At 45.3% G+C, this 22,810-nt stretch overlaps 1 protein-coding gene across 2 annotated transcripts in view; it reads left to right on the forward strand.

Moving 5' to 3' along the window:
• CDK19 (cyclin dependent kinase 19) overlaps nucleotides 1–5,401 on the forward strand; it is a 120,894-nt gene extending 115,493 nt beyond the window's left edge. For both annotated transcript variants that reach the window (XM_005518274.3, XM_088053357.1), the window contains exon 13: nucleotides 791–5,401. In XM_005518274.3, coding sequence (XP_005518331.1) covers nucleotides 791–922 — 132 coding nt within the window. In that variant the 3' untranslated portion in view covers nucleotides 923–5,401. The remainder of the gene's footprint in view (nucleotides 1–790) is intronic.
• The last annotated feature ends 17,409 nt before the right edge of the window (nucleotides 5,402–22,810 follow it).

The raw sequence follows: 22,810 nt of genomic DNA on the forward strand, positions 1-22,810 counted from the left end.
GTCCACCAAGCAGTACTTCTCGTGCCAAGTGATTTTGCAACTTGCGTTATTGGGCAGCTCATGGTTAATTCTGGATGGGGAATGATTATGATAATGAAAGGGAAAATTCAGCAGGCTGGAGGTTGCAAGATACACAAATTTGTCTTGCTGAGGTTAGAGTCCACTGAGCTGACTGCTCCAAACTGTGGAGGGTAAAAAAAAGCCTTCAGGAAAATGAATGTTAGCTTATGTACATACATATGTCCATCTTTAAGCAGTTGTCCTTGTTTGCAGTAGCAGGTTGAAAGACTCACTTAAAATTATATTATTTTATCTTAATGGACAACTTTTCATTTAGATAAATTGAGTAGCTCTTAAGTCATGGTTGTCTTTTACTTAGAAAAGAATAAAATGTTCCTCTATAACATTTAGTATTGCCTATCTTGAAAAGGGTGTTTGTAGCCTTAGCATTAACAGCATTTACAATAACATAGATGTAAGTTTAAGAAACAGATGAATTTTGAAAGGGAGCTCTCTTGTCTCTTGTGTATTTTTTCTTCAGAAAATGGGTGTGTACCTGCTATGCTTTTAGGTGTCTCCAAGGGTTCTTGTGTATTTTGTGTGCTGTGTTAAAGGTAATTGCAGATCAGAATGATCACTTGTTTTGTGGGACCCTAAATAGTAGCACTGTTTAGTCGGCTTCCACAAGAATCATGTTTTAATGAGCACCAGAGAGGTAAAAAATTTCCTGAGCTGCATGATCCTGACAGGCTGGGTTTCATACCTTTGATCCCTCTCCTTTTTCCTGCAGCACTCCAGCTCACGCCTGAGTTACCAAAGCAACATTCAGGGATCTTCTCAGTCCCAGAGTACAATGGGCTATTCCACATCATCTCAGCAGAGCTCTCAGTATCACCAATCTCATCAGTCTCACAGGTACTGAGGGGCCTGACAGGCTGCACTCAGAAAGGAATGGACTAGAAGCCAGAAGACTCCAGCAATATGAAGTTCATAACGATGAGAAGACCAAAAATACAAACTATGATGCAGAATTAAAATTCATGATGACAAAAGGAAAACTTCAATCACTGAAGACTTCCCCCACCCCTGCCCCATCCCCATCCCTTTATTGCCATAAAGGAGATTCTTGTGAAGTTTTCCTTCTTCCCTGCCCTTGCATGTGCTCCATTGTGGTTACTCTAATGAACCCTTCTGATCTGAACCCAGCACTTAACTTCTTTATCCTTTGGAATTTTGAAGGATTCCTGGTGCACCTTCCTTATGCTGTAGTGATTGCCATAAATCTGTCTTTTCAATCTCTTTGATGGGATTTTAAAGTTTTAAAATCTTGAACTCCCAGGCTTTCAAGCTTGTATATAGTTAGTTTTATACTAGGCAAACCAGTTTAGCTATACAGGTATATTGCACCTTTTTAAAGCACTATGTTATTTTCACAGGATATTACTGTTTTGCTCATGGATGTCAAGAACAGCAAAATTTTACTGTTCCAGAGTATTTTACTATTCTGTTTTTATTAGTCTAGTTTTCAGGCAAAGTATTAAAAATAAAAAAATTTAAAAATTAATAAAATGAAAAAAGAAAAATGAAAAAAGAATAAAACCCACCCAAGTCTCTGCAGCGACAGATATGCTTCATGCTACTGGACTGAACGCCAAACAGAAGATTGCTGATATTTCTTAACTCATTCACATTGAATTCTTGAAATCACAGTGATCATGCTCTGACTAGTTTTAAATTAAGCATTACTTCAAATGAAACCAGGACAGTCACATAAAAAGGAGATGCTTTCAGGATCTGTTGGAACAGAAGAATGGAATGTCTTCCCAGGCTGGACACCAAAATAGTCAGGAAAATGTATTTACTGCCCTCAAGTCTCAGTAGGAATGTGGATGATGGGCTTTTTCTGTTTTTCTGCTAAGTAGCTTATTAATGTGCGTGAGAGTTCTATAAACATAGCTTTCTTTCACATTCCTGAGTCAGTTCTCAAAATTTAAAGGTGACAGAAATACTAAGACTTGCAAAAACAAATGCATTTAATAATTTTATGTTAGAATTTATAATTAAGAGAAATTGTGCAGTTTGAAAAGCATCTTGAAAATTGTTCCTTTTTCTTGTTTATAATGCATATTCTGTGTCCCTCACATTGCTGTGATTAACCAGATTAGTTACACCAGATGCGCTTGATTGCACTGAAATGTTTCTTTTTCCCTAGAGCAAACATGTTTTGATTGTGCCTAAGGGACTGTAAGTGGATGGGTAGTTGGCAGAAAATCCTCAGTAATTAAGCAAGAGTTCAGAAGCATAATCAGAGGATTATTGTCCAACTTCTGGAACCACAGTTATTCGGAGAGACACAACATATAATTTGGGACAGCTTCATTTTTGCTTCAGCCTTCAGAAATAAGGCTGACTCCTGTGGCAGAAAACCTAGAGGAATGCATTTAGAAAGCTACTGGCAGTGTAACATCAGTGAGTTTCTACAGCTGGTGTCCAGAGAAGAGGTGAGGTGAGAGGAGTTCTGTGGTATATCAGGTTTTTATATTCTAGAGTGTTCTCTTCTGTCCTGTGCCCACACAACAAAAATGGTGTACCCATACACATTCACACTGAAGTTGTGATCAGATGTAGCAAGATGAGTAGATCTGTTTGCTCTGAGGAGAATCATTTTTGTCACAGCCAGTCATATACATGGTTCTACTGGATTTGATCTCCCAATCATCTTTAGTGCCCCCTTCCTCCTCAAACTCATGCTGTTTTCCTACTTTTTGTGAGCAGTTGGCTTGCTTTGGCCATCCCTACCATCATGTGATTTTGACAACACCCAGCTGCTCTGGAAAAGCAGCTAAAACCTGCTTTTGTCATCAAATGGATAAGAAGTTGGTGAAAAACTAAATTAAGCAACTGGAAAGAAAAAAATTATTTCTGGGGAAAAAATCTCCCAAAGGATACTTTCAGTGTGTAACACTTGAAGTGCTACATTTTATACATACTGTAGTCTGTATACTACATCCATATATATATATATATATATATATATATATATATATACACTCTGTTTGAAAGAACAGATTTTAATTGTTCCTTTATTTCAGTGACTCTGGGGTGACATTCTTTCTGTCTCCCCCCTACTGATGTTAGGATGAGGTACTTTTGATCAAATGGATATTTGGCCAATGCCATTAAGTAACACTTCTTTTATACTTCTGTGATTTGAATTTCACATTTCTGGAAATTAACTTAATGGCAGAGTGATTTTTGTCCCCTCCTATTCTTTTCATCCTTCTATTCTCTCAAAATTATTCTTTTCTACTACAGTTATCTAACGTTTTTTTTTCCCTGCTGTGACCTGCAGCTGATCATCAAAATTCATACAAGATCAGGAGGTGGCAGGGATCCACTGGTTAATTAAGGTGGGCTCTTGTGCCAATAATGCAAAATCATGGTGTAGATTAATCTGTATAAAGAGTGTGAAACTTCACAGCAATGTAAGGTGCTTTAATTGAGTGAACTTCCAGCTTCTAGAGTGACTGCCACAACCTCTCTAAGCTGCACTTGCATTTCTTGCCTTGGTTGGGTTTGATAGATGACCACATGCCACTCCTCTCTCTAGCTTTTGTGTGCACAGGTGAAGCCAAGCTGACTTCCTCTGTTCCTTCAAATTCACAGCCAGGAGAGCGAATAAAACCAACAGCACTGGCTGCAAAATGTAGGCTCTGCACACTCTTGTAGTTTCTTCCTGGGGGTGAAATTGCCTTTTCTTGGGAGCTTGATGCATGCTGCCAGGGTGGGTGGCAGTCATAATGGAAAAAGCCTTGCTGCCTAGGGGTTATCCCATGAGGTAAAAACTCCCCTTTCAGAAGTGAATTGTGCAGTTTATTGTGGGAAACCAGGACCATGTCATTTTTATTGGGTTTTTTTTGCCTGTGCAGTTTCTTTATTACTCAGCTCTGTCTCTGCCCATAACCTGTAGACCCTCACCAAAGTGTTTCACACCTGTACCAAGAGGTGCAGAGCTGTCTTCTCCAACCCGGTGGGAGAGCGGGCTGCTGAGTACAGCTTTTCACGTCGTGGCTCAGAGGAAACAAACATGGGGAATTAATGGGATGAGCATCCTGGTCCACATTGGTGAAGTTTTATGTAGCACAAACTGCACAATGAAGGAAAAATATAGGGAAAGCTGCAACTCCTGCACTGTATCTGTGACACTGTATCTGGGAAGGGGGAGGGAAGTGCATTAGTGGCGGGAGGGGTGGCGGGAAGCTAGAAGTGTTCAAATATGTATGATATTTTATATAAACATAATAAGCTTAGTTCCCCTTCATAATCTTCAGGAATGGTACTTTAACACCATTAAGCAAAGAATTGTTTTAGGATTAAATAAATGTATTGTACATAAGGCCATACGTAATCTTCTAAAAATGTCGCCAGACAGCAGCGATGTGTATTACTATATGAAAAAAGTCCTTAATGCACTGTTATCTCCTAAATATTTAGTAGTAAATTAATGCTATTTAATTTTTTTAAAAATTTGTCTTGTGTAGACACTAAAAAAGTATTACACAAAATCTGGACAGAACATGTCCTTTTTAACAGCAATTTAAAGAACTTTTTATATATGTAAGGTAGTAACTTTTCAAGTTGTTCTAGTTGTATATTCCCATGTTTACTATTTGTGGAAGTGTGCCTGTCTCTACTCAGTTATTTTTTTTTCCTAATAATTTCATGCACGCATCTTTCATTTTTGTAGTTTCCATTAGAAATTATTGTGTATGCGCCTGGTGCTGCCATGGAACTTTGCCGCTCCAGATCTGTGGTGGCCTCATTCAGCAGTGCCCGTGCCAATGGGCTACCAAAACCACAAAGCAAAATACTTGTTTCTCATTCTGGAGTTGAGAGTTTACTGCTTTTAAGTTGTCCTGATGTCACTCTTGAAATGACTGTTAAAACTAAGCTATGAGTTCATTGCATTTATTTTATATTCTTGGTTGTAATGAAATGGAATTGACTTTGCTTCAGTGTGAATTTTTTTAATAAAATAATATACATTTGTAATAATAATAAAAAGTTCAAATCAAATAAGTTTGCAGAAAAGTTTTTGTAAGCATCCACTTTGGGCTACCAGTAGGGAAAGTACAGCCCACAAAATTGCAGTTGTAGTTATATTCAGGATGTTTATGATATCATACACCACACAAAACAAAGCTTGCAAAACCTCAGAGTTGAAATTACAGCTTTTAGAATTGTCCACGAAGATATTCATGGCTATGTGTCTATCAAAATAGAATGAAGCCTTATGGAAAGCAGGATCAATGGAGTGTTCTCTTAGGTTTTGCTCTCTGCTTGTAATTGTGCTGGTGTGCCACACCGATGGCATTTCATTATAACTTGCATGACAATCTTGTAGGTGCATCTTCTGAAAAAGAAAGCTGGTTTACTCTGTTCTGGAAATAAATACCTTACTAAATAAATCCACCTACTGGACCTTGGAGCATTTCAAGTATTTCAGGTGGCAACATGGAAAGTATGAGCTAGAGCATATTGGTGGGTTTTCAGAGTGGGATTCTGTGTGCTTTGCTAGTCTGTGTGATTCTGTTCCATCCAACGATGGATGGATGGATGGATGGATGGATGGATGGATGGATGGATGGATGGATGGATGGATAGATGGATAACTTCTTCCAAAAATCCTACTTGTCCTCTCCATAACAGCTGCATGGATAAGAATGGTTGAGATTTACTTGGCACTGCCCATTGCCTTAAATAGGCTTTGTTTTTTGATATGCCTCTTACACAAGGATGGGAGTAGGAGTCGCCTTCTGCTTAGTCTGCATCTCTGATGCCTCAAGACAGAGCAGTTCCTTCAATGCAACTGAATATTCCCAACTCTGTAACCCTCATGATTTCTGCTTCTGTTGTCCTTCTGTAGATACAATTGTGCTTAGTAAACAGCTTTGACTTGGATGTTTCTAAAGCTTCCTATGCCAGCTCTGTCTCAATCTCCATTACAGCACGTCTGTTTTTCCTACCTGGTCATGAAGTTTACAGTCTAACCCAGCCTGATCATACTGATCTGAATTATGGTGTCCCTTTTTTGTCCTTGACAGATAAACAACTTTGATTTCACAGCCACTGAGAAAGTTGCAGAGTGGGTTGTTTATTAGTCTTTTGCTTTGACTTGTTGCTTCTTGCTTTGTGTTATTTCTCTGGCTTTGCCATCTCTATTGCATTAGTTGTAAAGCTTCTTTCTTCACTTGCTCATGACTACCAAAGCCTGTTGTTACACCATCCCTTTTACACAAATCAAGACGTTATGTAAGTTATCTCTTGTTCTGATTGTCCCACCAGGTCAGCCTCTGCACGCTTCATTTTCAGACTTCTAAATAAGCATTTTTAGGCTGTTCCAATTGCTCATTGTTCCTGAAGAGCTGTTGCATAAATTTCTGAAAAATTCCCTCCTAGGTGTCTTCTGCATCTGTCATTAAAGCCGCTTGGCTTTAATGTATACACAAGTTGAGTATTTTATGGTACTAGTGTGCAAGGATTCATATCTGTTGTGTTAATGAAAACTTCATTTTGCCTTCCAGTCTGTCTGCATCCATCTATCACCTTCCTGCATGCCCCTCACAAGCTCCCTGTGACAAGAAGAGTCATTTTGTTCTGATGCAGTAGCTTCATGACTGGGGTTTGCAGCACTTTGGAATATGAATAATAATCACTGTATATATCATGGTGTTTTACTGCTGACAATACACAGTGTCGCTTTCCATGTGCTGTTTCAACTCCAGAAGCGTCATGTTAGTGCCGAATACCAATTTCATATGGCTAATCACAGAACCTGAGCAAGCGTTGTTCCAACAGGCAACGAAGGTTAATGATGGTATACCTGTAGTTTTTTTAACAGGTGGGTTCTGCTGCATTACTTTCCAGGGAATTTCATGTCCCTGTTTATGATCACAGAAAAAACCCAAAAGCTTTGGTTTATTTTGGTGGTTTTATCATAATTTAGCAAATTATTATTGCATAATTACTACAATGATTTTTTTCATTTGCAAGAAATATTTATTAGAGCAACAGTTGTTGAGGTAGATTAAAATCACCAACAAGGTTATGAAAGATGTGTGTACAGTCATAGCTGAGCTGCTGAAATTGCTGGGGGAGTACCACATCTGTTATGTAACAGATTTCCAAGTTAATCCAGAGTAGGTGTTAAAAAATTATTGTTATTATTATTATTATTATTATTATTACTATTAGTCTGCAAGTTATACCAACCTACCTAATATTTTAAAAATAATGTACTTGCCTTGGAATAGGATATTTTTTTCCAGCTTGGTGAAATGGCATGCTGCTATGTGTATTTTAGGGTCTGTAACAAGCCATTTCTATGATTTTTTGTGTGTTCTTTGAAGCATTATGAAGAGGACAGACAGGCTGAGAGTATTTACCTTCTACATGTTAATTGCATGCACAGAACACATGGTTGAATGAAGTATTCAGCAATTCCCTTAGCTAAAATGTCTTACAATGTTGTTCAGTAAGAAGTTGTTTGAATAAAGCTGGTATATGAAATCATTACAGAAAGGATACCTGTGCCCCAGTCCATTCTCAGAATGGATTTTTGCTTTGCTTGCACTGTCAGTAAATGCGGTAAATAAATTAGTAAAGGGAAATCCAAATTATTTTTTAAATATTAGTTATTTGCTACTGAATCTTGGATGTGATGTTACAGCCAACAATAATACTTTTTATGCCATCTCCATCCCACAAGACATCATGTCTCAAGTACCAAAAAACCTGATATATATGAAGCACTGAAGAAAGGGATTCTTCATGGGTATCAGCAGCAGACAAAGTTTTAATAATGAGCCAAATATGCCAAGTGATGTATGGCTCAGACATCCTTTCTATGGCCTGCATAAGCCATAAGTAAGCCTACACTGGTAAGATTCTTCCCTGTGTCCACAAATAGGATTTCCATGAGATGTTGTGGAGGGGAAAGGAGTGGAAGTGTGCAGCCTTTTGATTTAGTAAAAAAGTTTTAATGCTGTCAAGTTTAGGTATCTGAAGTTCCCCAGATTGTAATGAAATTCAAAATACTTTTAAGTATGTGTTTTTAACATTTGTTAAAAATATTTCCCACCCTTGTCTGGGCAGTGTGGCACAGCCCTGCTCTGAAAAGATAACCTCAACTCAGCATGCATGACCTGGACAGGGGCACAGTTGTCAGTTCAGAGTCTTGCAGACAATTTACACAAGTGGACACTGAACTTTAACCTGCAAGCTCAGGTCACACAGGCCTGTGGAAAAGCAATCAGCTTTTACAGAAAACACACTTCCTTGGCTGTAAGGTGAGCCAGAGAACTGCGAAATTAAAGGCTTAAAGTCTTATGCAAAAGGTTCCTGTGGCCCCCCAGTTTGACAGACAGTGTTATGAGATGATTGTAAATTATCAGATCATATAATTGCTGCTAGTCTGTGCAGTTCTGAAACATCTATTGTTCTAAAACATCTTGCCATTATCTAGTGTGATGTGGAATGAGTAATTTGTGAAAGTGTAATTGTAATTTTGTAATTGTATGACTTGTTTTTGCAGCGGTACAGAAGAAAGGACAGTTTCCAGTAGTTTGGTTTTGGCAGTAAAGCTCATTGACTTGCTAAGGAAGAGGAACCAAAGGAGATCAGGCTTCTCCCTTGCTGGTGTCAATCCTTCCACTGCAGCAGAGAAGATTGAAGGAGGCAGGTCATATTGTGACATTGTGTAGTAACTACAATTCTTGGGAAACGCTTGCTTTTGAAAGAGAAATATTTATAAGTGCAGCATCACAACCATATAAAGTATACCCAGCAAAGTTGATGTGAGTTAGTCAACTTTATGAAATTCCCTGCACATAGCAAGCAGACTGACTTGATTACATTGAGAAGTTTATAGACTTCGGTCTTTCCCACCCATAAATGCATGAAAATCTGCATAGTTTGTACTTTCAGAATACTTCCCCTGGTAATAATGGAGCTTTTCTTTAAACTTCTGAAAGTTTTCTTGTAGCTTGCAGTATCCCACAAGCATAGAAATAAATCCCCACTCATTTAAGAAACAATGGGGACATTTACTAACACACCCTGGTGGTATGTCCCAATGGGGATTATCAAGAGTTGTTTCTACATCATGCTGCTGCTAGATGAAAGCTGGAAGTCCCCTGTGACTTTAAAACAGTTGGTTCTGGAAAGCAGGAAGGAAGCAGCTTCCCTTATCATTCGGAGCGATATTAGAGGTGTTTGAATTGCATTTGGGTCATCTGAGATTGTGACATGTATTGTATTTGAACAGTGACCGTACACTTCCAACTTCAAGAACTCAATCTCGCATGATAACATTTACATATATTGTCTGTGGAAACGTGCTCAGCTGTGACTTGCTAACTTACAAATCTTGTAAAGTACTTGTCAGTGGATCTTGTGTGCTGGCGGATGTAAGGAACAACCTGCCATCTCTACCAGAACCAGGCATATTCTCTTCCCACCTAACATGCCAGGCTCATAAATCAGTCGCAGTGCGTCATGCTTTTATTAATACATGGCAGTTGTACTATTCCAAGACTGTGTTATCACTGCTGCTTATCGTGCATTAGAGATGTGGTAATCCATCTGTATTCTGCCTAGCTTCTTCGGGATGTTTTGTGTGTGGCTGTGGGGAGACCAGCAATGCACTGGCCTTGACTCTGGATAGCCTACAAATTACCTTGAAAATGAGCTCAAAAGAGCACCACAGCAGCATCCAGTCTTGTCCTTGTGTGGCCTGAAATTCCAGTACGTGCAACATGGCACACTTACGGAGGGGACACAAGAAGAGAGTGGGAAGTACTCCTGCTTCTGTGAGGTTAGGGATGGTTTTTAGATATGCTACATGTGAATATGAAGACAAAACACACTTTGGCTTTGGTATTTCAGGAATCTTATCTGACAGGTGAATTCCAAGAGTATGCATGTTTAAATTATTGGGATATGTCCTAACTTTGTTTAGGCCAGCGTGATAATAAAACTGTGTTGACAGTGGTAGTTGCTGTCACTGTCTATGCCTTGCTGCTCTCACGCACATATCCAAATGTGAAGCTAAGGAATAACTGGTTTCCCAAAAATGCCCTGAGAAAACAGGATACCCTGTGTAGCCAGCATAGCTATGCTTCCTAAATATAACAGCACTGAGCATTCACAGAGCAGGGTTCAGGTTTACGCCACGTACCACGGCCTGGGATGTTCGGGGCCAGATGTCCCCACTGTGTAACGTGATCGCTTCCTTGGGTGCCAGACCAGCTCCTGGCCCTGCAGCTGCTGGCTGGGAGCGCAGTTACCTGACCCAGACCCACCTCCTCCCGGCTAGAATGGTCCCCTCTGCAGGGGAAGGTGCTGTGTGGCACAGACAGGTCTCTCAGCTCCTGCACAGACCTGATGTGGTGGTTTGCTGCTGTTGATGGATGTCAGCTGTTGTGTTGGTCTGCTGGGAGGCTCTGGGGTGGGCACAGAGGTCCCCTCTTGGGTGGCAGCGGCAGTGGTGCACGCAAGGGACAGTGGATGCAACGTTCCACCATGGAGCAGCTCCAGAGCAGAGCCCGCATGTGGAGATGGGAAGGAGGATTGCCCAGCCCCCAGGAGCCAAGGGCCCCCACCTTCTGCAAGCTGTCCACACACGTTGCAGCAGTGGGCATCCTGGGAGGGTGCCAGCAGTGCCTGGGGCAGCCTGGAAGAAGGTAGTGCTGCTGGTGTGCCACTCCTGTCTGGGACTCTGGCACTGGGATCCTCTCTCATGGATGCTTTACAAACACTGTGGTGCTTCGTAGAAATTCTCTGGACCTCCTGAAGGCCCATGGCAAATCCTAGCCTTACAAACTGGTGCAGAAGCAGCTGGAAGCGTGAGGGAGGCTGGTGCCAGCCGCAAGGTGCCAGCCAGCGCAGCAATGGGCATGTTGTACATCGCTTCCCCCCACGCATGCCGCTCCCCAGGGCCTCCGGGGGGAGAGGCAGAAGGGAAGGCGCCGCGTGAAGACCAGCTCACTCCTGACTGCAAGGGTGACGCACTGGGTTGCCCAGCTCTGTGGTTGCACGTGTCCATGGAGTGGGGCTGCAGTACCCGTCTTCCAACATGTTTTTGGCCCTCAGAGTTCTTGGACAGTCTTACAAATCCCACGTGTGGGTGAGGGTAGGACTTTGGGAAATTTTGAGAACATGCTCTGTTTCTCTGCAGTGCCCCAGATACAGATCTTGTTTTGCTGTGCTGACCCATAGGAGGGTCTCACAGTAATTCGCAGTTCACTGGATTTAGGTGGACTTGAGGAAGATTTGATCCCTTCCAATCTTTTTTTTCCCCGCTCTGTTCTCATCTGCTAAGGCTGCTCTAAGCTTTGGCAAAAATGCTCCTTTTCATATTATGGCTCAGCTTTGTCCAGTCCTACACAAAGCCTCTCCAGACACCTGGCAATCTGTATCTGAGGAGATCATGCTATGGTTAATGCCAGATACATTTTTTAAAAAGTGTATTCAAAGAGCCCTTGGATGGTTTGTTTCACTTTACTGTCAGGGAGGATATCTGCTGCCAGTGCTGTCTGCTGTCCTGGGGAACTGTCTGATAGCTTGGATATTTGTCTGTCAGGATATCTAACATGACAGCATGTATTTCAGAGCACAGCCTAAGCCCTCTTGGGATTATAGTCTTCAAATTTTCTTACATATGATACACCATTGTGGATGAAAGCACTGTGTGCCTCATTGGAGACTTCTGAGGAAGCTGTGAAGAAAAGAACAGTCCTACATGGGAGAGGGTTAGGCAGTTTGGCAGTATGGCAGGCATCATGTGCCATGAAGCTGGATCCTCTACTTGGGGAACACAAGTCTTGCTGAGGAAATGCATCTCATTGACCTGCAAGTTAAACAGTAAGGACTGATGGGAACTTGCATTCCTTGACCGTGGCAGGCAAAAGGAAGACTGCAAGTACTCTTTGCTTGTGTGAGGCTCCAGATGGCCCATCTAGACTAGGCAAGGTGTGATTTGTGCAAGCCCTTCACAAGCAGGAAGCTGCTGCCTCCTTAAATTGTCTGCTGGGCAGGCAGCCTCAGCCTCTCGAGGGAGGGCAGGTAGCAGAGGGTCAGAAGCAAGAAGGGGGTCTCCAGCATCTTGTTGCAGGGCTGCAAGGCTCTGCAGAGTGGGACCCTGAGTGCCCAGTGCTCTCCTCTCTCTGTGGCCTGACCTGCTGCGTCCCAAAGTCTCAGGTAGCAACTGCTTTGGAGGAAGATTCCCAGCTAAAGACTACACTGACTCAAATGACTTTCCCACTTGGGGAGAACAGGGTGAGAGCTAGACCCTCTTCTGGAAAACCCTCGAAAATGTGCATTTTTGCTTCCCTTTGAATGCTGGCATGGAACAAGGACAGGTTCATTTAGGGAGGGTCTGAACAAACTCTGACAATCCATTAGAGAGACTGATGTCCTAGTAGGGGGAGAGAGGTGGGGCAGGCTTCCAGGCCTCAGGGGGTGCTCTTTCATATTTCATTTATGAACCGTTGATTTGTATCTGGCTGGGGTTTGAGCCCACATGAGTCACATTCACACGAGCAGGTGGGAGTGGCTTCATTGTTTTCTCTTGAATCACCCCACATTTCTCTGTCACCAGAACATGCTTTAACAGCCACGTGCATGTGGGTATGTGTGGTGCGTGCCAGACCCAGCCAGCCTGGTGGGAACAGGCTCAGATGACTTTGCCTCAGCTTGGTGGACTTGGCTGTGCTCACCTTACAGTTGGACTTGCTGATCTTAAACGTCTCTTTCAACTTAAATGAAACTAAGATTTTATATGTGAGCTATGGTATTATGAAGTGTGAGCAAGTGCTATTCCTCAGGAGTTTCTCACTATGTTTTTTACACAAGGCTCTCCAGTGAGGGGTCAGGATCCCCTTTTTGACTTCTCCACTGAATTCTTGGAACACCAATGTGCTTATTCTCTTTGCTTTGTAGCTGGGCAGCATGAGCCTGTAGCAGTCACTGCTGTTGGACCTCAGTAGTGCTAATGTCACCACAGAGCTGTAGAAGGAATGGTTTGTTTAGGAAGGGACCTTAAAGATCGATCATCCAGTCCTGCCCCTGCCATGGGCAGGGATACTTTCCACTAAATCAGATTGCTCAGGTACCTGTCCAGCCTGACCTTGAACACTTTTAGGGATGGGGCAGCCACAACTGTCTGGGCAACATGTTTCAGTGCCTTGCCACCCTCACAGTAAAGAGTTTCTTCCTTATATCTAATCTAGGCCTGCCCTCTTTCAGTTTAAAACTATTGGCCCTTTCCTATCTGCCCGTATAAAGTCTCTCTGCCTTCTTTTTGCAAACCCTTTTAAGGTACTGGAAGGCCACAAGGAGGTCTCCCTGTAGCTTTCTCTTCTCCAGGCTGAAAATTCCCAGCTCACTCAGCCTGTCTGGGCAGGAGAGGCACTCCATCCCTCTGATCATCTTCATGGCCTCCTCTGGACTCACTCTAACAGGTTCACATCTTTCTGGTGCTGGGAACCCCAGAGCTGGATGCAGCACTCCAGGTGGGGACTCAGAGAGCAGAGTAAAGGGGCAGAATCACCTCCCTTGACCTGCTGGCCACACCTCTTGATGCAGCCCAGGATGTGTTCAGCTTTCTGGGCTGCAAGTGCTCAGCTGGCTTACATCCAGCTTTTCATCCATGAGAAGAGCCCCAATTCTTCTCCAAAGGGCTGCTCTCTGTTCTTCTTGCAGTCTGTACTCACCTCTGGGGTTTCCCTGACCCTACAGCGCCTTGCACTTGGCCAAGAACCTCATGAGGTTCTAGTGGGTCCAGTTCTCCAGTTTGTCCAGGTTTCTCTGGATGGCATCCCTTCCCTCTGTTGTGCCAACTGCAGCACTCAGCTTTTTGTCATCTGCAAACTTGTGGAGGGTGAATTCAACCCCATTTTCTATGTTCTTGATGAAGATTTTGAGGAGCATCGGTCCAAAAATAAGGCCCGTGAAAGGGCCTGAAATCTCTTAGAGCCACTGGTAGCCTGAGGGCATAGGACCATCACATGCAGACAAGGTGTAGGGCTGCCCAGTGCTGCAGCAAGACCAGGCATCTGGGCAGTAGAGCTGTCCCTGTCTCAAACCCCAAACCCCAGCTGTGCCCACCGCAGTGCCTGGCAGGCAGAGGTGATGGCTGTCCTGGCTTGGAGGAGCTGGTGCAGCCCCCAGGAAAACATATATGGAAGAGGAGAGGCATGGGGTAACACACCCCCTGTGTGGGCAGAGCTGGCCCTCTGAGGGCTGTGCCATAGCTCCTGACAAGCTTGGAGAGAAGAGCAGCCTTTCAACCATGCTGGGAGCACACGAGCCTGCAAACTGTGTGTGTGTGAACAGGGCAGCCAGGCCGGTGGCCTGTGCTCAGCAGTCCCCTCACACTCCGACTGGCTCTTGGTGATGCCAATAAGAGGAGAAAAAATGCACTGGTCTTCTGTGTCCACTGGGAACTGCTGATCTCCTCTGAGCTGTTGCATGTGCGCCTGCAAATGGAGAGCTGCAGTGAGAAGCACCTCAGGATGTGCCCAGGCCTTGCGCATCCCAGGTGCCAGAGCATGAATAAGGCACAGGCAGTGTATGGCAGGCTTTGGCAGCTGGTCAGAGTGTGTGGTGCAAGCTGGAGGAAGGAGAAGAGCCATAAGGCCCTGCTGCCCAGCCCAGCAGCCCACAGAGCTGGAATGGCCACAGAGCCAGCTCCATCCCAGCAGCACCAGCCACAACTCCTGATAAGCCTGGGAGAGACAGGGCTTGCAGGCCTGCCATCAGAGGGGTGGCTCTTTAGGAAGAGGATACTGTGTATTAGTTAGGAGGGTTTTTGGTGGGTTTTCCCCTCTGAAGATACCTACAATCAAATGTGAAGTTCACATTTCCCTATAGGACTTCAGCTAAATAGTCTCCAACACATAAACCGCAAAAAATTTGAACACAGTTCTGAGCCAGCTCTTTTCCCAGAGCCTTTCAGAGCAGGCTTGTCACTGGGAGGTTTCACTGGGAGGTTTCAGAGCAAAACTATTGCATCCTAGCTTTGATTTTACAAACAACTTCTTGAAGCTTGAAAAATAAATGCCTGTCCCTAGCTGTTGCCATTTTCTGCTTGGCAAGAGTCTCTGCCAGCAGAGACACCTCCATGGTGTTATGATGGGGTTTGTGAAAGTGATTTGTGTTGGCCCTTGTCCCGGGCAATGACCAGCGTGAGCAGGTACAGGGCCCTCAATCTGAAGTTTGTGGTGCAGCGTCTGTTTGCTCCTTGGTGTTGGCATGGAGTGTTTGATAATGGGCCTCTTCTTTCTTAAATATAGGACTGGGGAAGTGGCCAGAGAGCTGGGAGGAGACCTTTCTGCTCTTGAGGTGGAACTGAGGGGTTCAGTATCCAAGCGCTGCTGGCCAAGACTTTTGTGGCTGGCTGGTGAGGACCTCTGCCAGGGGTTGCCTGCCATCTGCTGGCAAATCCCATGGGATGGATGGAGCCCAGGAGAGTGCTGTAAAAGGAAAGCTGTTGGGGTTAGGTAGTATTGCTCTGGCCAGAGACAATTGGCAAGGATCAAGGGATGAGGGTTCACCACTCTGTTGCTTCCAGCTGGTGAGACTGAAGACTGCATTACTGTCCAGTAAGACTCCATAGCCCCATTGCTCTGGACAGGTTGCAGAGGTGTATGACCTTCAAAGAGAAGCCCTGAAATTCCTGATCTGCTGCTGCCTGGCATTCACATACATCCTGACGCCAGCATCTTGTCTCTGTGTCTAGCTTCTGCCCACCACCGTGTCTTAGTTTAGGGCAAATTAGGAAGGAAAACTCCAAATGGGGATTTCCCCAGGGAAATGCCCCTCCCCACCAACTGGTCCCAGAAAAGAAAAAAAAAAATTCCTTGGAGAGAAGTGGAAAAAGCTGTTTATCTAACAGAAATTGAGTAATATTAAATAATAAAACCTCTTGCTGTTTGATGGGATGGCAAATCTAGGAAGAAAAAAGTCCTTTTCATGTGGTGTAGCTCGGCTCGCTCAGGTTCTTATCAGTCCCTCCGTCGCTGGAAAGTGCTGAGGCCCAGGCCCCGGTGGGCCACAGGCGTGAGCTCCCGGGGTTTGGCTGGGTGTTCAGTCCAGAGCAGGCTTGCACAGATCCAAGAAAATTGGGAAAAAAAACAAACAAAGGTCCAGGGAACGCCTCTGCCTCAGCTAGCTAGAACTAACTAAAAGCCAGAGAGAAGCTCTGTCCCGCTGTCTGTCCATGCTGCAGACACAGTCCAAGAGCGGGATGCGGGGGAGTGATGTTTTTCCTTAACACAAACTGCGCGCTTCTTCTTCTCCCTCTCTTGCTCTCAAAGCCAGTCTTAAAGGTGCAGAACTTAATATATAACATAAACCAGACGATTGGGGATACCAGTATCATAAAGTCACCCCAGGACACACCGCCAAGGCCTGCAGTGACCACCATCCCACACTAAGCCTGTTCTCTGCAGTTTTGTAGCCCTGGGCTGTGCTGGATTCCTGTGGGGTCAGCAGGGCAAGACCACAACAGGAAGCAGGACCTGCCCACACTGGGACCAACACCACAGCTGAGGATGATCTCTGCAGGCCAAGGAGGAGCTGCTGAAGTGCCCAGCTGGGCCAGGCAGAGCAGCATGTGTGCCCTGTGTGGGCGAGGGGGAGCAGACAGCTGGGCCCTTCAGTGACACCATGGGGCAGATGTTGGTGAGTTCAGAGTGGCCAGCTGGGAGTTCTGTGCCTCTGAGTAGCAGTGCCTGAATCTATTTACATACAGAATGCTCTTGTGGTCCAGGGCCCAGGCAACCAGGCAAAGAGGATCTGTACATGCACTTGGTGCAGAAAGAGCAGCACTGTGATTTACAGCGAGTGCCTCCCTTCCCCTATCTCTGCCGTGGAGATAAGCAGTGTTTTGCCTGAGTCTTGCTGTTTGTGCAGGGAACCTGTTTTCCAGATTTCTCGACTTGTATTTTGCCTTCTTCATGTCTGAGCTGTCAGACAGTGCCGGAGGCTGAGTTAATGTGCAGAGCAGAGGCAGGGCAAGGGCCCAGCCTGCTGGGTCAAGCACCATTAGCACCACCAGCAGGAGCAGCAGATTGCCCACATGCCAAGGGCTGCTGCAGCTGATCCACAGCTCTGTGCTCTCCAACAGCTCCACTCCTCTGCTACCAGGCTCACTGCTCCTTGGCTGCAGAGAGTGAATCCCACCGGCAGTAAGGCAGCCCCAGGCAGCATGTGATGGGCTTCTGTAGGAGAGCAGGAACCTGCCCAGAGGGGTGCTCTTTTTGCTGATGGCTCAGCCTGCCTTCTCTCTGCCCTTCTTTCCCCTCTGTGAATAGCTGGGCTGGAATAAACTGCTCTGCATTGCCCCTCATGGGCATGGTTCTTTTTTTATATTTCCCTACTCATTTTCTTTTTGTATCCAGTAGGACTAGATTAGGTGGAGTTTTGTGACTGGATAGGCTGGAGTAGTGTTATACCCTGCTTGTGAGCAGTGGCAGTTGTATGAGACAGAGATTTTGGGCAGCTTTTTCCCAGGAAATTTTGGCATTCCAGCACATCCATCTGTGCAAAACCAGGCAGTGTGTCTGCTCAGACCCTCCTGTACATTTTGAACCATTCCTGAATTAAAGCTATGTGTGGGCAGTTCAGAAATGAAGCTGGGAGCAGTTCTGGTGCCAGGAGACAGGCATCCTTGGGTATCAGCTCTGGCTCCTGTGACAGTGACTTCTTTTAGCCTTGAGAGTTAGAGGACCCAATACCTGCAAAGATTTTGCTACATCTTCACTTTGATTTTTTTACCCACAAATTTCCCCACTCTGTTTCACTCTCTTGTCTCACTCAGGTGTGCTAGCTACACCTTTTTTGTAATAAACTTATAAACACTTGCAAAGATGATTACATCCCTAACCTGAGGAGGGGATTATTACTGGTTATGTAGAAATCCCATCTGGGAGCAGCAAGCCCCACTGCAATCACTTTGTATCAGCACCTGAAGGCAGACACACGGCCCTAAATATAAGGCAGGTATTTGTAAATGGGATGGATGAGTACCATGATTGTAAAAATAAGTATAATGAAATGGCCTGTGTGATGCATGTGTGTGACTTTTTGCAAAGCTGTAAAAACTGTCCACGTTCCTCTCTAAGCTGCTTTTGGCCATGTATCCATGTCCATATCCCCCTCAATACGGAACTGTTGAAATGGATCTAAATATTCAGGGTATTGCACAACTTGAGATAAAGCTGCCAGTCTTGCTCAATGGCAGAGGGATAATAATGGCAGGCTCTCACAAAAAATACCTGCAGGGAGAGATCCCAGTTTCTTTGGTTTGTTTGTTTTAAGCTGAACTGCTGTGTTTGCACTTGTTGGTGCCAAATTCTTTTGCTCCCTCTGCCATATAACTGAATGCTGGCTTAGTTACCTTAAAATGCAGCATGAATTCCCCTGCTGCACTAACTGCTGGAAAACATACAGCTGAGGAGAAGGGAATTCAGGTGTTTTCAGGACATACTTCATCAGTGAGAACGGAAGGTGATGCTCAGGAGATTGGCACCTCACATGCAGCTCTCTGAGGAAACTCAGTGCGGGGGGGAAGGAGTAACAGCAGTTCTTGCTTCACTTGCAGAGCCACAGCCTTTTACTCTGCTTTTCCTGAGGCCCCTCACCACCAAGCTGTCCTTAGTGTTTTAGCCATACCCTTCTAATCGCTGGCATTAAAAATAGAGGGGTTTCTGTGCTGTGCCAGTAGAGAGGGTGTCAGCCCCTGAGCCCTTTGGCAGCCGTGCAAGGGCTCCCATCGACTCTGGCGGGTGTTGGCATCTGGCCCAGGACAGGCAGCGCTGCCAAGAGCCGCGCTGCCACCCGCTCTTCAAGTGAGAACCCGACACCAGGGCAAAATCCAGGACAGCTGCAGCAGTCACACACCAGAGCGCCATTTGAGGCTTACACAGAGGCACAAAAATGAGCCGTGCCTTAATATAACCTCTTACAGCCAACTAAACCATGCTTTGGAGAAGGAAATTGCATCTCCCATTAGTATAGCCTAATGCCTTTGCTGCACGGAGGTGCTCTGAAGGCACCATAAAATCTCTGAAAGGCATCAGACAAAATGAAACGTTTTTCTTATCGTGGCAGAGTAATCCTGATTAGGGCTATAACGCACGAAGCTGTGAGATACAAGGTTTCTTAAACAGGGGCTGTTTATGCAAGCATTTCCTTGCCATGCCTGCTGGGAATACAGCCTCGACAGGAAAACGACATTTGCAAACAAATGAGCAGAGAGACACCAGCAAGTTCTCATCTCAGAGGGAAATTAGCATTTTAATATTCAGTGCAGGGTTTTGCTAGGCAGCCAGGGCTCATAGATGCTGTGTAATAATGACACCAATAATTAATAATGAATCTGATGCTGAAATGCCACAGTTAAGGCTGTCTGCATCCCTGGAATGTGGCAGGGGCTCAGAATGGGAGCTGTTCTTGTGGCAGATAGCTTCACTAAGAATATTTTAGAAATGGGGACAGGATGGTTAAAATTAAGGGATAAGAGGGGTGGATGGTAAGAGAGCTGAGTGGCATGGAAGTAAGGAAAAACTTTAGTGCTGAGAGAAAGGACAAAGGTATCATAGGCCTGGTGCTGCTTCTGATGTTGCACTGGGGGAGAGCATCCCTGAGCAGTGCTGGCCCAGGCTTTCCACCCCTTGCAAACTGCTGGTCCCATCTGGGCAGGGACAGTGAGGACATGGTGCCTGTTGGATACAGAGTGGGATAAACAAGGATGGAGGCAGGGAGCAATGGAGCTCCCTGCAGCTCTTCAGAGGGACGGGGGGATGGAACCTGACCTAGGGGATGGGAGAAAGGGTAGACAGAGCCACCACTGATGGCAGGCTGGGAGACAGCATGAAGGGAAGGCGGGAGTTGTTGGCTGGCAGGTGAAACCTCTCTGTGCCTCCAGGAAAGCGGATGCTTCTGGTCTGTGTCTGATTGCCTGGTCTGGGGACTCACATTTCTCCTTCAAAGCCTTGTACAGAGCTGGGAGGCAATGCTGCCGCTGCTCCTGGCTGGCCCAGCTCTACCATCCATCACAAAATCTTCTAAAGAAGGGGTGGAGAAAATATGGAAACCATATGGAACCTTTACATGGAAAACATCTCCTATGAGCAGCTCCTCCTGTGGCTGACTCAGGACCACCAGCTTAAGATCACAAAGGTCTGAAGACTCCTTGGCACAGGCTGTTGAACCTCCACCTGTCCCAGGACTACAGGATCCAAGCTAACTGGGAGTGTTTATCCCACCAGATGGCTTAAAGGGGTTTTGTTCCCCAGCAAGCTGCTTGGAGGGATGCTCTGGGTGGTGATTTTTCACAGGCAAGGCACATCTCGTAACACCACCGTATGCCGCATAGCCACAGTGAGGTGTTTCTGGCAGCGTCTGATGCCATGGCAATTAATTAACTGTGGGCACAGCAGGTGCCTCTTTAGCCTGAAGCTGCAATTTCACCACAGGCATTTCCCCAAAACCTGCTTCTGATGTGATTTTTCTGTCAAATGTATCTGTTGCTCTCATTCTTTTTCCTTTTTTTTATAGTTTAAATTTTAATGACACCTTTTACTACTCTCTCCAGAGCCATTTGCCAGCTGCTGTAGTCAGCCATTCCCCACACATGCAGAAGTGGCTCAAATTAGGGCTTCATTTCACAGAAGGTGAGAAATGCACAGGCTGGGGCTAGTGACAGGCATTGCTCCTTCCCAGGGTACACCTGGAGCTCCAACTGCTGTTTTCCCTCCTTCCCAGACCTGGCCAGCACAAATTCATCCTTGCTGCTCTGGGCAGGAGCCTCTGGGAACTGACTGCTCTTTGTTGTTTTATCTCCTATTTCTGTACATGTATTTTGGAGGTCTTTCTCTGAGGTCTGCCTGGGTGGCTTTTGTTTCTTTTATGGGATTCTAAAATTATTGGCTGATGTTTATTCTCTTCATTTGGTGAAAGGCTTACAGCTAAATCTGAACAGTTCCTCTCTAATTTGTGTTTCTCTCTTCTCAAACCTTAATGGGAGAGGGAGAGATATTTTGAGTCCAAATTAGTTGTTTGAAAACTGTGCTTTGAGGGGAAAGCCATGCTGCTAACTGTCCAGTAGGAAAGTTGGAACCCAACTGACGCGGGGATTCTACTCAGGTCACTTTCTTCTCATATGCCTGCCCATTTTGCTGGGCTACATGTACTGCTAGTGTAAAAGGGAGAACTAGTTTTAGATCCCTGATTTCATAATAATGTTATGGGCTCATATTAGCAGTTGCCAAGAATGTTGTTGGCTCATACTTTGGAGTTTGGAATCGGGTGAGGAGGAAGCAGGGTAGCAGATAAGATTACAGCCATGGACTTGAGGAGAGCTGAAGTTGCTGAATGCCTTCCTTGCATCAGTTTTCACTGGTAAGACCATCCCTTAGGAATCTCTGACCCAGGAGAACAAGGTAAAGGACTGTTGGAAAGAAGACTTTCCATTGGTCAAAGAGGACTGTGTTGCAGAACATCTAGGAAAACTTGGCATCCACAAGTCCATGGGCCCTGATGGGATGCATCCATGTGTGCTGAGAAAGCTGGTGAACACCATAGTGAGGCCATTCATGATCATCTCTTTAAGGCTGTGGTAGTCCAGAGTGGTGCCTGAAGACTGGGAGAAAGCAAATGTCATCCTGATCTTCAAAAAAGGCAAGAACAAGTACCCAGGGACTACAGTCCAGTCATCCTCAATCCCTGGAAAGGTGATGGAGGGTCTTGTTCTGGAAGCCACCTCTATCCATATAGATGACATGAAGGTGATCAGGAGTAGTCAGCATTGGTTCACTAAAGGTAAATCCTGCTTGAACAACCTGATTGCCTTCTGTGATGTGGCAGCTACCTAGATGGATGAGGGCAGAGCAGTGGATATGGTCTACCTTGGCTTCAGCAAGGATTTTGATACTGTCTGTCTCACAACATCCTTGTGGGCAAACTCAGGAAGTGTGGCCTGGATGAGTGGACAGTGAGGTGGATTGAGAATTGTCTGAGCAGCAGATCCCAGAGGGTCACAATCAGTGTCTGTTTGGCAGCCTGTCACTGGTGGTGTCCCCCAGGGGTTGGTACTGGGCCTGGTATTGTTCAACTTATCCATCAATTACTTGGATGGAGAGGCAGATGCCTCCTCAGCAAGTTCTCTGAAGACACAAACCTGGAACAGCTGATTTTCCAGGGTGCTGTGAAGAACATGAACAGGTTGGAGAAATGGGCAAAGAACTGTGTGAAGTTCAATGAAAACCAGTGCAGGGTCCTGAACCTGGGGAGGAATAACTCCATGCACCAGTACAGGCTGGGGGTGACCTGCTGGAAAGCAGCTCTGAGGAGAAGGACCTGAGGATCCCAGTGGACAGCAAGTTGTCCATGAGCCAGCAGTGTGTCCTTGTGGCCAAGAAGGACTATGGTATCTTGGGGTACATCAGGGAGAGCATTGCCAGCAGGTCAGGGGAGGTGATCCTGCCCCTCTACTCAGCCCTATAGAGGCTACATCTGGAGTGCTGTGTCCAGTTCTGGGCTCCTTAGGACAAGAGAGACATGGAGCTTCTGGAGTGGGTCCAGTGGAAGGTAACAAGGGTGGTTAGGGGTCTGGAACATCTCTCTTACAAGGAAAGGCTGAGGGAGCTGGGCCTGTTCAGCCTTGAGAAGAGGTGACTGAGAGGGGACTCATCAGTGTCTGTCAGTATCTGAAGGGAGGTGCCAGGAGGACGGAGCCAGGTTCTGC

This window comes from Pseudopodoces humilis, chromosome 3 (genome assembly GCF_049639895.1).
Source record: "Pseudopodoces humilis isolate 2021_Gansu_Grassland_sample_001 chromosome 3, ASM4963989v1, whole genome shotgun sequence".
NCBI classification, from domain to species: domain Eukaryota; kingdom Metazoa; phylum Chordata; class Aves; order Passeriformes; family Paridae; genus Pseudopodoces; species Pseudopodoces humilis.